The 16,432-nt window shown below is 46.4% G+C and overlaps 1 protein-coding gene and 1 long non-coding RNA gene across 4 annotated transcripts in view; one reads left to right on the top strand and one right to left on the bottom strand.

The window, feature by feature from the left end:
• Positions 1-1,490: 1,490 nt before the first annotated feature.
• Positions 1,491-6,796, bottom strand: LOC135580554 (uncharacterized). The gene is made up of 2 exons (XR_010475335.1): positions 6,660-6,796; positions 1,491-3,538 (listed from the first exon to the last, which is right to left on the bottom strand). It is a non-coding gene; the product is annotated as an uncharacterized LOC135580554 (long non-coding RNA).
• The window catches only part of HDGFL3 (HDGF like 3), a 35,928-nt gene continuing 25,346 nt past the window's right edge, over positions 5,851-16,432 (top strand). Inside the window, exons 1-2 of one of the 3 annotated variants that reach the window (XM_065076485.1) lie at positions 6,527-6,583; positions 7,515-7,695. In XM_065076485.1, coding sequence (XP_064932557.1) covers positions 7,627-7,695 — 69 coding nt within the window. In that variant the 5' untranslated portion in view covers positions 6,527-6,583; positions 7,515-7,626. Of the gene's footprint in view, positions 6,405-6,526; positions 6,584-7,499; positions 7,696-16,432 lie in introns of those variants that run through there. The other 2 variants (XM_065076483.1, XM_065076484.1) reach the window with 2 other exon arrangements.

Here is a 16,432-nt window from a genome sequence, read left to right as displayed (position 1 = left end):
TGAGAGGGGTTTTACGGAACAGAACAGTCACAATCTCAAGAGGTTACATGATCTCTTTCTGTTCCCTGGCTTCTGGCACTGCCATTCAGGTGACACAAAAGTGAAGTTAAAAAGCTCCTTAAATAAATATGTTCTGTTGTCCATGTCAGGATGTAATTATTCATGAAGTCACATTCCAAAAGGCACTTTGATGAATGTACCAGAGGGCATGTGAGAGAAATCCTTTTCTCCAGTATTTATGAGGGGAAACTACGATGGTGTAAGTGTCATGAATCTGGCACTAAATTTATTTTTCCTGTCAACTCTCAACATATTTCTCACCCAATAAATTTCTGAGGCTTTAGATGACACATCTAAAATATTTCTCTAGAGGAGAAATATCTGTTGCAGGTTTTCTTTCCTAGGTATTATGGCTTTATAGCTTTAGAGATCACAGTTTCTCACCTGGCCATTTGAAGAGGCATTTTATAGATTAGCATATCAAATGGAGATGAGAAGTCATTAGTTTCATTGTAAGGAGTGATGTCTCTACCAAACACTTAAAATTATGGGAACAGCAAAGTAGACTGTGCAACTTCTGTCTGACAAGATAATCTTCATATCACAGGTAATGTTTACTGGATATTAATAGAAGTACTAGATTTTGACGTTTCTCAACAAACTGCTGCTAAAGCATCTCACATGCCGCAAGAGAAAATCCTAAGAACAGTGAAGTTGTAAAGTCAGGTAGTCAAATGTTGGGAAACACTTGGGCTCAGGTTGCTGGTGCAACTTTAATTCTACTGTCTTCTTGGGAGGTTTGTGATTGAATCTTTAATAATCCTTTTCTGGGTTGGTTTGGTTGTTTTTCCCCCCCAACACAAAATCTCAGGCTGGTTACCACTTAGAGACTCTAGTAGGTCATAGAGTCCAATACCTTTGGATGCAGTGGCAAGATTTCCACGTAAGCTGATGAGTTAATGATGAAACAGTAACAGATCATTAACTAGCAGATCATTAGTCTTTGCATGGAGAAATTACCAGCAGGGAACGAGATGTACTGAGCCACAAAATTTTGTGAGATAATGTGTGGGTTTTCTTCATGTATGCTAAGGTATTCAGAAATCCCTGTGTTATTGTGATTGTGGCTGCTTTCACCCCTGCATTCAAATCCCTTTCTGCTTTTCTCACGTCTTTCCCAGGCTTTAGCTCCTGCTCCCTTCCAGCTTTTCCCAGTTCTCTGTGCCTGCAGGTCTGGTCACTCCGCTCTGATACCTGGCCCAGGTACTCGAAGGGACACAGCCACGTTTTCCTCTCGTGAGCTTTGCTTCCACAGTCATCTCCCATCATGAGCTGAATCACATTCACTCTAGCCTAGAGCACGTTTGGTCCAGACAGAACATCTGACACTTGTTTATCAAACCCTATCGAGCATATATGAATGCTTTTCAGTCTTGCAACTTGGCTACATTTTAATGGATATTCTTAGGATAATAAGAGGTACCTGGCAATTTGGTAATTTTGCATTTATTTCTTCTACTGTCATTGTCAGAAGAGTTTTGATTTTTAGTCACACGATCATCATGGAAAATTTAAATTCTAATGGTTCCATTATGAAAAATATACAAGCAACGGAAAACAAAGGTTTGAGTTTGAAATTGTTAAGCAGCATTAACTGTAGGCATCTTCTGTCTGCTGTAGCTTTGGTTGAAACGCCTGTAGAGAACGAGGAATGGCAGCAACGCATTCCCATCCCAAACCTTTCCAGCTGGTAGTGGAAGGCTCCCAGCCAGGGAGGAAGTTATTTTAACTGAAGTGCTATGATCTTTTCTGCCTCTAGGATACGTGTTCACACCTCTGCAACATGTAAAGCAATCACCTTAAAGATCATCTAATTTAACATGATTAGGAGACCACTCCAGTGTCTAACATAAGAAGATTCATGAAACTGAGCACAGATAACTTGCTCCAGCTATGATACACACCCTTCTCCCTTCTAAGCTTATTACAGAGAAGGCTTGAGATCCCCTAGTGAGCTTCTTATCTCCAGTAATTAAGAATATCCTAATAGGCAGGCTAAGTGCCTTTCTCTGCACGTCGGGATGGACATATAGCATCGTGGCCTCTTTCTGCCCGACATGAAGCACCTCTGTGATTGCAGACAGTGCTCTCAGACACGTCCTGCACAGGGGAATGGCTCAATTGTGACTCAGAACAATATTCTATTAAAATATTTAACAGACAAGCACCAGCTTACTGTGGGCATAAGCAAAATACTAATCATCGTAATCATCACTGATACATTTTTACATACAGGAAAAGGAAATGCAGAAGGAAAGAAAACTATACTGGCTATAGATAGATGTAAGTAAAAATAAATCGTTTTATTTCAGGATCTTCCAGTAATGTTGATTATAGAAGCGGCCATGCTGCAGAGCATTTATAGTCTGATCGCAGAAGGGCTTTGAGTAGGGAAAGCGAAAATTGTAAAGTGGCCAGGGACAGAATTTCAGAGGCAAATGTAATAATCTGTGTGGCTTCTACAGACACAATATAGGCAGCATCTCACAAAATGGCAAGTGCAAGAGAGCGGCATGAATAGGGTCCATGTACAAGACGGTTTGCATACAAATGTTCAATATATGTGTGCAAAACTATGATCATGGAGTATTGCATGCAAAACTTATGTACCTTTAAAAATTTATTCATTACTTTGGAGGGTGCTTTTGAAATTAGGCCTTTTATGTCCATACGCTCTTTTCTTGAAGATTGATCCACAGTTTTGAATCGATGGAATTATTTCTCTATGAAAATTGTCAACCAGGAATGTAGCTATTTTTCTCCCCGTATGAATGGGGGGGAAATTATCAGGACTGGCTTAAAGCTTCTCAGTAGCTTAAGAATATAGTTTCCTGGGAATTATTGGGAAAGCAAAACTCAGTGGTGTGGTAGTGGCCTATATACATGTAGCGTATACATTAGCAAGCCTTCACGCCCCTTCATTCACTCTCGTGATCTGAAGTTGCTCTTGAAGTGTTTGGAAGACACCCTCTTCACTCGTTTTTCCTACTTCTGTGTAGAAGGGGTAGATGGGCTCCCCTTTGTAATAGAAGAGATAGGAACAGGACACAGGTGACATAGCAGAAGACCCCAGGTTTGCACGCTGTGACGAGTGGCTGGCGGGGTTATGCACACTAAGAAACTCCTTTGCTGCTTGTCCTGAGGTGGCTTTCCACGCTGTTGATGTGTGTAACGTTTGGTTTGGTTTTTCATTTATCAGCGGGGAAATTTGCTTTATCTTCCCCATCCTTTCTCAGCATCTTAACCACGGCTTGATGGAGGAACTGTCTGCAAAGTATGTTCAAGAATCTGCAGCTGGCCAAACCTGAGTAGAGTTCTTATCTTGGCAACTCATTTATCCTTTGCAGCCTATACACAAAAGAGAGCTGCACCCTTGCACGTCCATGGGATGAGTTTTCTTTGGAGCTCCAGCATGTGATTATCTTCACTGCAGACTGGCAACATCATTCATTCACTGCATCCTCTGCAGACACCAGTGCTGGGACAAACAGAAGTGAAAAAGCAGACATTTCAATTAGATGTTGTAGTTCAGTATCTAGTCACTTCAAATTTTGCTATTCCGACATTAGCAATACATTATTGCATGGATGCGTATTTAACGTGTACTGCTTCCTTTGGGAAGAAATTGGCATATATCCTGTTCATTCCTGATTTAAGGTCACCAAATAAGTTACTAGAAAGAACTATTTATATCTGTAGATGAAAGTATTCCAGACATAAGGCTGGTTTGGGGAGATAGTAAAGGTATGGGAGGTGAGACAAAACACACAGGACTATTTTGGATAGAGTCCACAGCTCCCGTACTCAGAGATTTTATATCACATTTTTCTGAAGGGAATTTAAGCTGAAATGAGGTATCAGTTTAAACGGATGCAAAATCCTATCTGATGTGAAAGTGAAAGCGAGCTGTTTGGCCACATGTCTATACTGAAGGTGGCTGCGTTGGCAACCCTGTCACTGATCTCAGTACTTCAGAAACAGATAACAGCACTGAGCACGGTGCCAGTTAATCATCTAAATGTTCATCCAGCTTCTTGGATTTTTTTTTCCATTGTTAGGTTGCTACTGATACCCAAGCTAATGGTTTTACAGCAGCACTTCCCGCAGCAGAGAAGGCCTTATCCTATTTTACAACCCAGAGTGACAAACTTCATTGACTCAGCTACTACCAACAGCAGCATTTGGGCACCAGAGCCACATCTAGGGACACCATAAACACTAAGAGTCTTCTTGGTCCTGTTGCAACCCAGGAACAGGTGCTAGAAGAGGTGTTCCTTTCTCTCTCTGCCATTCCCGGCTTTTACAGACTGGTAGTGCTCTCTGTGGTCCATCTACTCGCTGCCTGGAACGTAACCGTACAGCCTTCAGGCACCTTATTTCCTCCCCATCAGCGGGAATTGCCTGCAGCCAGGGGAGAAGCACCCAGCCAGAGCTGCCTCCCTAACCCCAAAGGGGACAGTTGCCATCTTGCATGTTGGAACAGTTGGGGAACCCTCTCCTACAGTCCCAGCCAAACCTGCAGAAAAACCTTCCCTAAACTTCTTCAGTTGTGGCCCAGCTTGCAGGTGCCTCCTAGTTCACACAGAATCACAGAATCAACTGGGTTGGAAAAGACCTCAGAGATCATCCAGTCCAACCCTTGGTCCAACTCCAGTCCATTTACTAGATCATGGCACTAAGTGCCATGTCCAATCTCAGTTTAAAAACCTCCAGGGCCGGTGAGTCCAGCACCTCCCTGGGCAGCCATTCCAATGCCTGACCACTCTCTCTGTAAAGAATTGCTTTCTAATATCCAGCCTAAATTTCCCCTGGCAGAGTTGAAGCCCATGGCCCCTTGTCCTATTGCTGACTGCCTGGGAGAAGAGCCCAATCCCCACCTGGCTAGAACTGCCCTTCAGGTAGTTCTAGAGAGTGCTGAGCTCAGCTCTAAGCCTCCTCTTCTCCAGACTAAACAAGCCCAGCTGTGAACCTCTAGACAATACTTCAGTATTTCTGAACATTACAACTCAACTGGTTTTTGGTAAAAGCAGCGATATCTGGGGTTTGGATTTGCGAGTTCCCACTGCTTCCCTTCGACAGAGATGCATGTTTGTAAAAGCTGGCACCAAGAGCCAGCACCCAAGTGCCCTCCGATGGGACGCCCCTGTTGTGAATTTAAGCAGATCCCACGTCCAGGTCTTTGTGGCTGTGGATTTTTTGAGTTTTAGGCTGAGAATGAAGGTGGAGGGGTTGGCGGTGGGGAAGAGCCTGGGTACAGAAATTGGGAAAACCCTGTGCCCTAGAGCCTTTGCCCAAAGGTCTGCGCGGGGCAGGGGTTTGGCTGCATGGGGGCCGGGGTCACGCCAGGGGTCTGCGGGCACCCTCAGCAAGGGGGGCTGCTGACAGGGTGTGCACCGGCCGCACGGGGAGCCCAGGGCACCCCGGGGAGCCGATCTGTGCCGGACTCTTGGCCTCTGTGACAGGGGGGACAGGGCACCCCCAGGCCCAAGGGCTGGGATCCTGCGGCGGGGGAACTCGGGGGCCCTGCTGCAAAAATCAGCCGCGCTCAGCCGCCTTCTCCTCGTCGCCAGCCTCCATGTCGGGCGCGCATAAAGAACCATGTCATGCTTCAGCGGGGAAGGGAGGGCCGGCGGGGACTGCAGCCGCTCTCTGCTCTCCTATTTTCATAGAAACCGATCTGTGTACCTAGAAAATAACAGGAAGGGAAAGCGCGGGGAGAGGCGCGGGCGGGGGGGGCGGATAAGAAGATCCTGTTTTCGGTCGCTGCCCGAGGAGTAATTCGGAGGAGACGGCTCCATATTCCCGGGGCCGCGGCGGCTGCGGCGGGGATGGAGCGGGCGGCGTAGCCAGCTCGCACGGGGGGGCCGCGGGCAGCGCCGCGCCCGCCCGCCGCCGCGGGGTGAGGGCTCCCCGGCCGCCCCCGCCCGGCCAGGCGCCCCGCCGCCAGCCGGCTCCCTGGTACCGGGGGCTGCTGGGGTTGTGTCCAAGGCCTCCCCCTCCCCCGCGTACACACTCACACACACAGTCACACACACACACACTCACACACACACCCCATCTCCTCCTGCCGCCGCCGCCGCCGCCGCCGCCGCCGGAGAGATCGGGGATTGCCCGCGGCCCGGCCCCGCTCCCGGCTGCGCCCCGTGCCCGGGCACATCGCACCCCGCGGGGGCTCGCCCGGTTGCCCCCGGGGCGGCGTGTGCGGGGCGGGGGGTGTGGGAGGGCGGGGGGACACACGGCAGCTCCCGCGGCGGCTCCCGATGGCTCGTCCGCGGCCCCGAGAATACAAGGCTGGAGACCTGGTGTTCGCCAAAATGAAGGGGTACCCGCACTGGCCGGCCCGGGTGAGTACCGCGGCGGGGGCGCCGGGCCCCGCGCCGCCGCCCCCCTCGCCCTCCCGCGGGCGGGCAGTGGCCGGGCCGCCGTGAGGCTCCGCTGGAGGCCCCGGCCCCGACCCCGCCGCACGGGGGCCGCGGTGCGCGCCCACCCCGTTATTATTGTGCATCTTTTCTTTGATCTTCAGGTTTCTCCCCGGCCCCCCGGGAGGAGGAGGAGGAGGAGGAGGAGGAGGGAGGGAGGGGGGCGAGCGCGGGCTGTACCTGGGCTGTTATCGCGGGGAGGAGGCTTGGGGAGCCGGCAGCCCTGCCTGCATGACAACGATGCTGTTTATTATACGCCCTCCCTCGCCCCGGCCCCCCGGCTCCCCTCTGGGGCAGAGGGGCCCCCCGCTCCCCCCGGGCCCGCCGCCTGGGGCAGGGCAGGGCAGGGCAGGGCAGGGCGGCCGCCTCCCGCGGGCTCTGCGCGGCCCAGGGCCCGGGTGGGAGACAAGGCCTCGGCCCAGGCCAGGAGACCCGTGCGGGAAGGGGGCACGGCGTGGGGCAGGGCCGGGGCTAGAGGGGGCATGTGTGGAGGGGCGAGGCCGCGGGCACGCAGCGGGAAGCGGCCGCGGGTGTCCCCGGGGCGGTGGGCGCGGGAGGCGGGAGGCCCGGCCCGGCGTGGGGCGGCTGGCTGAGGGGAAGCCGGGCCTGGCGGTGCCGCGGTGCCCATCCGGGTGCTGACAGCCCCGCGGTGGCCGCCCCGCTGTGCAGAGGCTGTTTGGGTGCTGGGCCTCCCGCTCAGCCCCTGGCTTTATTCTGCCTTTTACTGTGTTGGGTTGCTTTCAGAGTCCTTTGTCGCTTTTTGGTTTATGCCGCTGTGATATAACTGAGGTGCAAAGGCATCGCGGGCATTTGGCAGTCAGAGCAGCGCCCCGTTGTATTTAAAGGTTCATTTTGGGTGCCGCCACAACAGCACAGAGCAGAGCTTTCTCCAGAGGGTCTGGTACCATGGCAGGCTCACACGGGCTGTCCCTTCCCTCCTTTTTGGTCACTGTTGTGTAAACTCACCGTGCAACACGTGTTGTTTGAACTCATTGGCAGGCATCAACCAAGTCAGTGTTCGCTTGTCTTCTCCAGCCTTTCCAGGGCCAGGCTCATGCTGTCGTTTTGTAGGCAAAGCGAAGTTACTGGTCTTTGTAAAGAGCGCGAAGACAGTGAAGCGCTGTATGCAATGTGTGGGAAAACGTAGATGGGCAGGATAAAGATGGACGGACATGGAGCATTGCGCTTGACAAGGGAGCCGGCGAGGAGAATGGCTGTAAGTGGTGGAAAGCGAATTGAAAGGTGTCCTGAGGATAATGGAGGAAGCAGAAGTGTTGAACAGCAGCGTACAGGAGGGAATGCCAGCACCACAGGCTTAAGCAAGGGCCAGTGAAGAAAGAATAGTGAGAGGGTGCTAAATGTCTGGAGGCATGTAAATAAGGTGATGCATTCAATTATTTTGGCAGAGCAGGCTAAAATTAGCATGCAAAAGGCTGAACTTATTCAACACTACGTTGTGGTTTTGTTATTCTATCATTATACAGGTTGGTGGATATACTAACTAAAAAATGGCAATTTATGTCGGCAGAACAGCATGAGCCACTGAAAATTGACTTCTTTCCTACCTCTGTCGTGCTTTAATTTACTGTGAAAATTCTAATGTGAACAGTTGAGACCATTACCACATTGAAGCATGTTAATCCCTTTCCTTTTTGAGACTTGCTAAAACTCCCATTTGTTTACCGGGCAGCAGAACAGGATCTTTTGTTTTAATGGCATTTTATTGCCTTTAACAACACCTTTTATACACTAGGCAGCTGGTCATAGCCTTTGACTGGGTGTCTAAAGAGGTATTTGAATGGCAAGAATATCCAACAGGATACCTCTTCACTAGGATGAAAAAATAGGTGTGCTGTTAACATAACTTCCTTCCTTTGTGCAAACTAATGGGATGTAAAGTACAAGTGAAGACAAAGCAGTGTCTAGTTTTAACATGACTTAGGAAGTGGAGGTAGAAACTATGGAGAGCCCAGAGTCTACCATCAGGTAGGAAGAGGGCGGCCAGACTAGGGGAGCATTAGTACTGGGTTTCAGTTCACCTGGGTGTCAAGAGACACAGAATGTGCTCTTGTAACATGTAATGCACTTACATACAATTTCATGTTAGATCAGGCTAATTGCTACCTAAACCTAATGTATTGCTCGTGAAAAATAAGAGTTTATACCATCTGTACTAGGACTTTTCTTCATCTTGGCTGACAGGTCTTGCCTGATGCACGCTTCCTTAAGCAAAGGAAAAACCTGGTGAGGAGACTAGTCTCATTTTGTTTCCCACAAAACATTATTATATACAAATAAAAAGAAAGGATGTATTTGAATTGAGAATGCAACTCAGATACTCTGAGTGCCTTTTATCCAGCAGATTCACTTGTTTCCAGATCCTTGAGTGTTTGCTACCTGCTTCTCTATTCATTGTGCAATTAGTGTGTTTGATCTTTGTATTCTCATGTAAAAACTTACATATTTCATGCTGATATATTAGCTTAATAGTACAAGTAACAATACATTTAAATGGCAGTATTATTGTGTCTACCACATGGTGGTTTGCATCTCAGAGCCCTTTGGCTTGAATTTCCTGTCTAGGGATAAACTCCTTAAACTGTGTTTAATAAACCTGAGACGTGTTAAAGCAGGACAGAGCGAATCTGCCTGCCCTTCCATGAAGACACAGACGTAACCGGCCTGGCTCAGAATCAGCCGTGTATTTTGTGTGCATGGGTAGTGTCATACAGCAGATCTCACTGGGATCCGCGCCCCGCTCAGTTACTCTTGTCTCTCGTTAGAAGAACAAGACTGGCAGGCCTGACTCTCATCACTGTGGGTGAAGAGAGAGAAACCACGAAGAAAGTGGCCAGGTACCGATGATAAGCCCAGGGACCATTGAAAAATTTAGTCTTAGGATTGATGGTCCTTTATAGCAGTCAAACTACATTTAAAGTTTATTGTGTGTTAGTGTAGAGTTTATTGGATACGGACCAAACTTGCCACACTTAGCCAAAACTGTAATGGCCAGTAAATCTTATCTTTACGTACCCTGTTCAAATAGAATCGGTGAATAAAACCACTGTCTTCAAAAGATGCTTTTGGATACCTGGTGTCTGAAAGATGTCACTTAGGTCTTACTACCTGGAAGGGCTGCTTTGCATTTTAGTATCGCGTTTTCATGGGCAAAGCCAAAGTTTTCTTTAGCTTAACTGGAAGACAGTGAATAGGTTTAGGCGCCAAGAGTTGTATTGAAGCTTAATGAATAACAGTAGATAACATTCTGGCAGCAGGTTGGTTTAACATGTTTTCTATGTTAGCCCGTGATGTCAGGTGCTCATCAGAAATGCAGAATAAATACAACTGGCCAGGTCATCAGTTGCTGTAATGGAACAAATAAGCAATTGTGTTTCCAGGGAAGGTGCTGTTGTGGTTAAAATACGGGAAATAAGGATTTGATTTGTTCTAGATTTCATGAGCGGTCTTTGATTCTGAAGCACTGTCTTAGTTCCCTGTTTGTAAATGACATTTATCAACACTTTTCCCTTTAAAAAGGTGGCGTGGAGTCAAAATCACTAACATTTGTGAGCTGCTTGGCTGCTGCTGTGATAGGAGCTGTATTAGCACACATAGGCAGAAAAATGTCTTTCTTCAAATACCCTGGTTTATCTAGGATAGATGTCCTGGCTTATTGAGAAATTGCCCCTTGAGTAGTCACTCAGATGAGATGAAAGGGAAAAACTGGTGGTAGATTCAGAAAGATCAATAATGGTGTTTGTTTTATGAGTGACCCTGTAGAAACAATAAGCACTTAGTTGCTGAAATTAGCTGCTGATTTAAAAATAGGAAGGAAGCTGTTAATGCAGCTGTAGAGAGCAGAGGAAAAAGTCTGGAATGACCTCAATAAAATAAGAGCGTGCCCATGTAAATGGCTAATGCCATTATTGAACAGAAACCTGGGTTCCTGCAGCTGGGGAGACCAGAACTAGATTTGAGTAGACGCAAATAGTTTGTGTGGGGATGGTAAAGTTGATTTGGGCCAATACAAAGGAGATCCAAGCAGGTAAGACAATGTATCTTAGTGTAAAACAGGTGAATGTTTAGAGCTATTCAGAGCGTTTTGTGCTGGGGGGAGAGCGCAGCCTTTAAAGTGCCCGTGTCACACTAACCATTACTTTCATGTATTTACTGTCTTGTGAAGGTGAATTTCCAGTTTTCTGGGATCCTGTTTGTTTTGTCCAGGTCCTTTATTGCTACTCTGAATTAACACCTACTTGACCTTCATATTTGCTGGTTAGCTGGCAATCCTCATATGTGAATATCGCTATTAAAGAGCATCTGCCAATAGCAACGGCAAAATGGTATTTGGGGCATTTTAATGTATCAGAGTTGCAAATGGGTATGAAGTTTTCGGTGTATTGCTTAGAGTAATACATAGTAAATGCTGTCATTTTAATGGGAACTAGTGTCTGTGGCAGGCTGAGCATTACAAATGTAAGGATTGCATGACAACGTTTAGCTGAGCGTGTTTTTTCAGTATTGTTGACCATGTTCCCCGTCTAGCAAAGCATGAAAGTGAAGGCACCGCAAAGTATGAACCAAAGTAATCCAAGGGAAGGGCTTAGAGGTAAGCTTAGGCTTAGAAACTTTGTTACACAAGAGCCTAAAAAGATAAGGCTAGTAACACTACAGTATTATAGTTTAATATAATATTAGTGACTATTAAAAGAAATTACTGCTACAGAATTCCAGTAGACTTTCAGCATCAGTAAAAACAATTAGATATGTGTATTTTGGACACCCCTACACAGGCACTTTGGTGAATAAACCTCTCTCTTCCCGTTCAGTGGGGCATGGATGGAGCCGGTGGGTCATCTGTGTGGACTAAGGCCCATGTCCTGCCATAGTTTGGTGAAATACAAGATGCTTAACCAGGAACAACTTTGGTCAGTTTTAATTGCAAGGGTGACAGCTTGGAAAAATCAAACCCTCAAACACATCATAGAAGAAAGATTCTACATTTGAAGTGTTTGATATTTAAAACAGACCATTTGTTTTCTTACTAGTGTAAGGATAAGGGAAGGTAGATTTTCCATGGCAGGGTTTATCTTTTTTGGCAAAGAATGACAGGCAAAAATCAGATTAGATCCAGAAAACTTCAAAGGGTCCATCAGAAATAGACAACAGATCTTGCTCTGTGTTTTTCTGCCAAAACCCAGTCTGCAGTCTTTTCAGCTTTTCTCCTTGGCCGTTTGGGACCTGTCCAGTCCTTCACCATGTGCTTTTCTCCCTTTTCCCCTTTTGGTTGCTGTCTTATGACCTCACTTTTGCCTTGTTACTAAATATGAGTCTCCTGTGACTTCTCCTTTACCAACTCAGAGCTTCTTCCATTTCTCTCCCTCTTTAATTATGTACCTCACTCATACATCACTCCTTGGAGACCTGCAGGCAGTTTCTCTGTTTGTTCCTCTCTGAGATAAGATTTGCTGATCACTGCAGGGCTCTGCCTTGACCACGGGACTAATGGTGAAGCCCTTGGCTTCCCCAGGCGGCTGTCCCCTAATTTTTATACATAAAGCTGAAGCATTGCTTACAGTAATATCTTTCCAGTTAGTTGCTCGTGTTTGGCAAACGAATCACTTTGGGGCAGGATGTTCGATGCTTGTTGTTAGCACAGGCAGGGATATTTGGGAAAACTTGTTTAAAATTCAATTCTTTAAGTCTCTCTCTATTTTAATTCGTCTAAATAACTAGCCCCAAATGTGCAAGTCTCATCTTTTTGTGTAAATGACAATAGATGAATAACATTTTCTCCTGCAGTGTCATGATTTTAAGTCCAAATGAAGCTAACCCAGAAGGAAGACAGTGGTCTCAGAAGTTTCGAGGCAATAAACAATTAAATTTTGTCATTCCCATACTGTACAGGCTTTTTGTTAGATATTTCTCCTTGTCATTTTGAAGCCACTGAATACTTTTCATCAACTAATCTCGTGGAAATCATTGGACATATGTTTTATCTGAAAGAAGAGCGTCTCTTTCAGTGAAATCTGTAGCCTGTCAAGTCAATCTGTATGTTCTTACTGCAAAGAGTTACAAGAAATGTTAGCTCCCATTACATTAATTGATAGATCTCTTTATTATTGTGTAAACAACCTTTTTGGACCCTCGACTGGAAGGATTTTTTGTTAGTGTAGGCAGCCAAACGAAGGCTGAGTTTTCAGTCTTAACTCTTCATTTCCTGATTTCCCCATCATAATAATGCGTTAACGAGTCTTCCTACGTTTAGGGTAATAAAAATCTTGTAAGCAAGTGGTTGCTGGCAGTAAGTATACACAATTGTCATTGAAGATAGATGAAAGGATTTCCTGATAATGCTGGAAAAGTGATGACAATGTGAGAGCTTGGACATTTTAACTGTTTGAAATGGTCTTGTCTGAGCAGTGAAGACCTTTCCACTGTGTGCTTGAGAGGCATAAGGGAGAACAAGTCTGCCCGAGGCTTCTCTGTAATACTGTAATTCGAGTGATAAATATAGCAACAAACACTGGAAAGTAGCCTGTGTGGAGCAGGCAGGCAGAGGTCGTGGAACCGGCTTTTTAAAGGTGTGAGGAATTAGCCGAACATCAGGATTTTGCTGTATCTTTAGGTGCCTTCCAAGCCTGCCCCTGTGTCATCTGTATCTCTGCATACGGTGGGTAGGTATGTGTGCATGCACACAGCTATTCCGTGCATGGGCACGCACACCCCCAGAGAAAACATAAATACTTAAAGCCCAGGGGGAGCACATCACTTGTCTCTGGACTCCAATAGAAGCAGCATCGACAGAGAAGGGCCCAGTAGTTTGGCTGAAGCACAACAGGAGCAACTAGAATAAACACTTATTTGAAAGATTCCAAGAAATATTTGGCAAACGAGTAAGTGTCATGAGGTAAAGCTTCTAAAACTTAAAGAAGGAAACAGATCCTCGCTTCCTTCTCTTGGGAAAGTCTCTGCATTACTGGCTTTGCACATCTGAGACTGTTTCATTGATTTGTGTAACAGCCAGTTTGAAACTTGATACAGAAATTGAATATAAACTGCAGATTCTTTTCCAGTTTTACTTTCTTCTACGCGGACTATTTGACATGACAGTCTTGGTTATACTTACTTTTACCTGAAGGGCATATGAGACCTTGCTTTGGGCCTGGGTTTTTGCTTGCTTGTTTGTTTATATTATTTTTTTGTAGGAAACAAAAGGAAGGTAAGAAATTTGAGTAAATACTACAGCATCCTAACAAAACAATGAACTTCCCATGTTATGATGCAGTTCCTACAGCCCTGTTTTAAAGTTCCCCATCCTTCAAACGGTCTCAGGTCAACCCAAATATTATCCTTGGCATCACTGCTGCTCCAGAAAGACACATAATGTTCTTGAATTTCAGTAGGACTTAATCTCTGTCTCCTGCCCTTTTGTAAAGCCTTGCTGAAATCTGAAAATGCCTTTGGAGTCGTCATAAAGGGAGGAGGCGACATCGTACTGTGCTCTGGTAGCACAGTTAGAAGGGACAGGTGTCCATAGACTTTGGTCTCTGCCTTAGAAAAGTACATTTAAGTCTCTCTCAGTGTTCCTTTAGCAGGCTGAAAGGATAATTAGCATACATCTGTAGCCCTGAAAATGCAAACTGGAAACAACTGTTTATTTTGCCTTGCAGCAACGTGTAAAAAAAACCTAGAGAGAGGCTGCCAGCTCTAGTTTGGCTGCTTGAATAGAAGACATCATGTAACAAAAGAGGAGAAACAGGGCAAGGAATATCATACACCAAATACCATCTTTAAGACCATGAGTTAACAAAGCATCCTGCATACATCAGAGTAAGTAGGGCCGGGGAGGAAGGGAAAAATTCCTGACTGTAGGGACTTTACAGATATCGCTGTGGTGTCACTGATGTCAACTAGGAAACAGTGTGTCAGCCCTTAAAGTCTTTTGTACTCCTTGGGCTTGGAAAGCACCTACCCCTGAAGCTACTTACAACAGAAAGTACAACCACACTGAGGCCGTGAGTAGAAGAAATCTTAAGTCTGGGAGAGCTCAAGACTCAATTGCACAATAATGCAAACCAGTTCTGGGAATCAATCCCATATCAGACTGGATTACTAAATGTACTAAATATAAGTACATATTGAAACTTAACTATTAGCATAGGGAGTGACCTTACAGAGATATGAAGCATCAGGCCGGAGATGCAGTCTAGATGGGACAAGCAGGGAAGTACAGATAGAGGAGCAAATGCTATAGTTGCAAAGAACAATTCTGGAGTTACCGTCCTTTCCTTGATATGTTTATGCATTTTGCATAGAAAGTCATTGGGTACAAGCAGCTCTTTTTTGTTACTTTTTCTTCAGCTCCACTAATCTTACATCTTACAGTGTTCAACCTTCCAGGAGGGGGATACTGTGAACCCCTTCTCTTAATTCCTGGAGGGCGGGGTATCGTCCTCAGCTGGAATCTCCTCCGTCTGAATGAAACCAGAATCCAGGTTTCTGTTCCTGGCTGTTACCCTTGTCCCTAACCTGTTGATGGTAACTAGGTGGCAGTTCCTCCAGCTCTTCCTCCACGTATCTTTTGGGAAAACTTTAAGTGTAGGGCACTTAGGGTTCCACTTTTCTGTGGTGAGTATCAGTATGTTCCCATTGCAGGAGCTGTGGGTGGAAGGGCGGGAGGGAAGCCCTGTCTGAGTGGCGTTTAGACCAGCGTGTGCCATACGTTGTCCATCCTGACAAAGCAGCATAAGAGGGTGCCAAAAAGCAGAGAACTGCGCCTCAAAGGGTGGTTTGTGTCCTTCCTTCTCTCGAGGAGTTTTCTCTCCCTCTTTCCTGCTGCTTGTGCAGAGACCACCAGTCACAACAGCCATGGGGCTGCAGAGCCAGCAGGCAGGGAGGGCTGTGATTTGCACCTCATATAGAAGTCAGGCCGGTCATTCATGGCCTTCCTTCCCTGGGATACAATTTATTGTTCATCACTGTATGTAAATCAGTCCCTCCAGCCCCATTGATTACTTTCTGGTGCGTGCGTTGACATAAATATTGTGTGTATTTTTCTTTAGCTTCCTTCAACTTGTTACCGGCCTGTATGGTGATGTCCTGCACAGGGCCAAAATAATTGTGCTGGGTGCGGTTGCAGCGTGTGAGGGTTGTGTGCCAGCTGTCTGCCTGGGTGTGTGTTTGCATATGGGGGTTTCTGCATACCGCCTTGACCTTTGCAGCACATTGGTTGTTCCAATGTAACTTGTGGTCCACTATTGGCTTCCTGTAGTATTGCTGCTTCCAGCTTTCCCTCTCTTCTGTTGCCGATGCCTTTTCCCAGATGTGTTAGCCTTTTCCTTTTGCAAACCGAATTTCGGTTTACTTGCAGTTCTTATTTCTCACAGACCTAGGTCCCTGTGAGTCAGTTGTCATATTTGTTTTACCATCACGGGGTGACTCCATGTTTATACATACATACATATGGGCATAAAAGACTATATTTATCTTAATATTTGCAAAGGTTCCGAGTTTACTGTGCCGGGTGCCTCTTCCAGAACACCAAAGTGTTCAGTGAGGCAGACTGGCAAGCGGTGCGCCTAAGCAAAGCATCTCATGCCAGGCACTCTGCCCTACTGGAGTGGCATCTTTTGTCATCTTTTTCTTAAACTAATTAGATGCTGGTTGGTTTTCAGCCCAGATGTCACTGTTTCCATCAAAGCCGGTGTAAAGTTGTGTTTCGGTAAGGATTTCTTCAGATACCGTTATCTGGAATCCAAGTAGGTAGCGTTCATTCAGGTTGAAACACGTGGAAGCGTTTGCAGAGCTGAGGTTGCTGTGTTCTTAGCCGGGTGCTGTTAGCACCGTGTTGGGGATTTTGGGTGCTCCCGGATCGGCTGCGGGGCTGCAGGCTGCTCGCCGTCCTGCTTGGTACGGAATGGCAAGAAGGAGATGATACCTGTGAAGACCAC

This window comes from Columba livia, chromosome 11 (genome assembly GCF_036013475.1).
Source record: "Columba livia isolate bColLiv1 breed racing homer chromosome 11, bColLiv1.pat.W.v2, whole genome shotgun sequence".
Classification (NCBI taxonomy): Eukaryota; Metazoa; Chordata; class Aves; order Columbiformes; family Columbidae; genus Columba; species Columba livia.
Note: the sequence above shows the minus strand (reverse complement) of the source record. Positions and strands in the feature narration are given on the sequence as shown.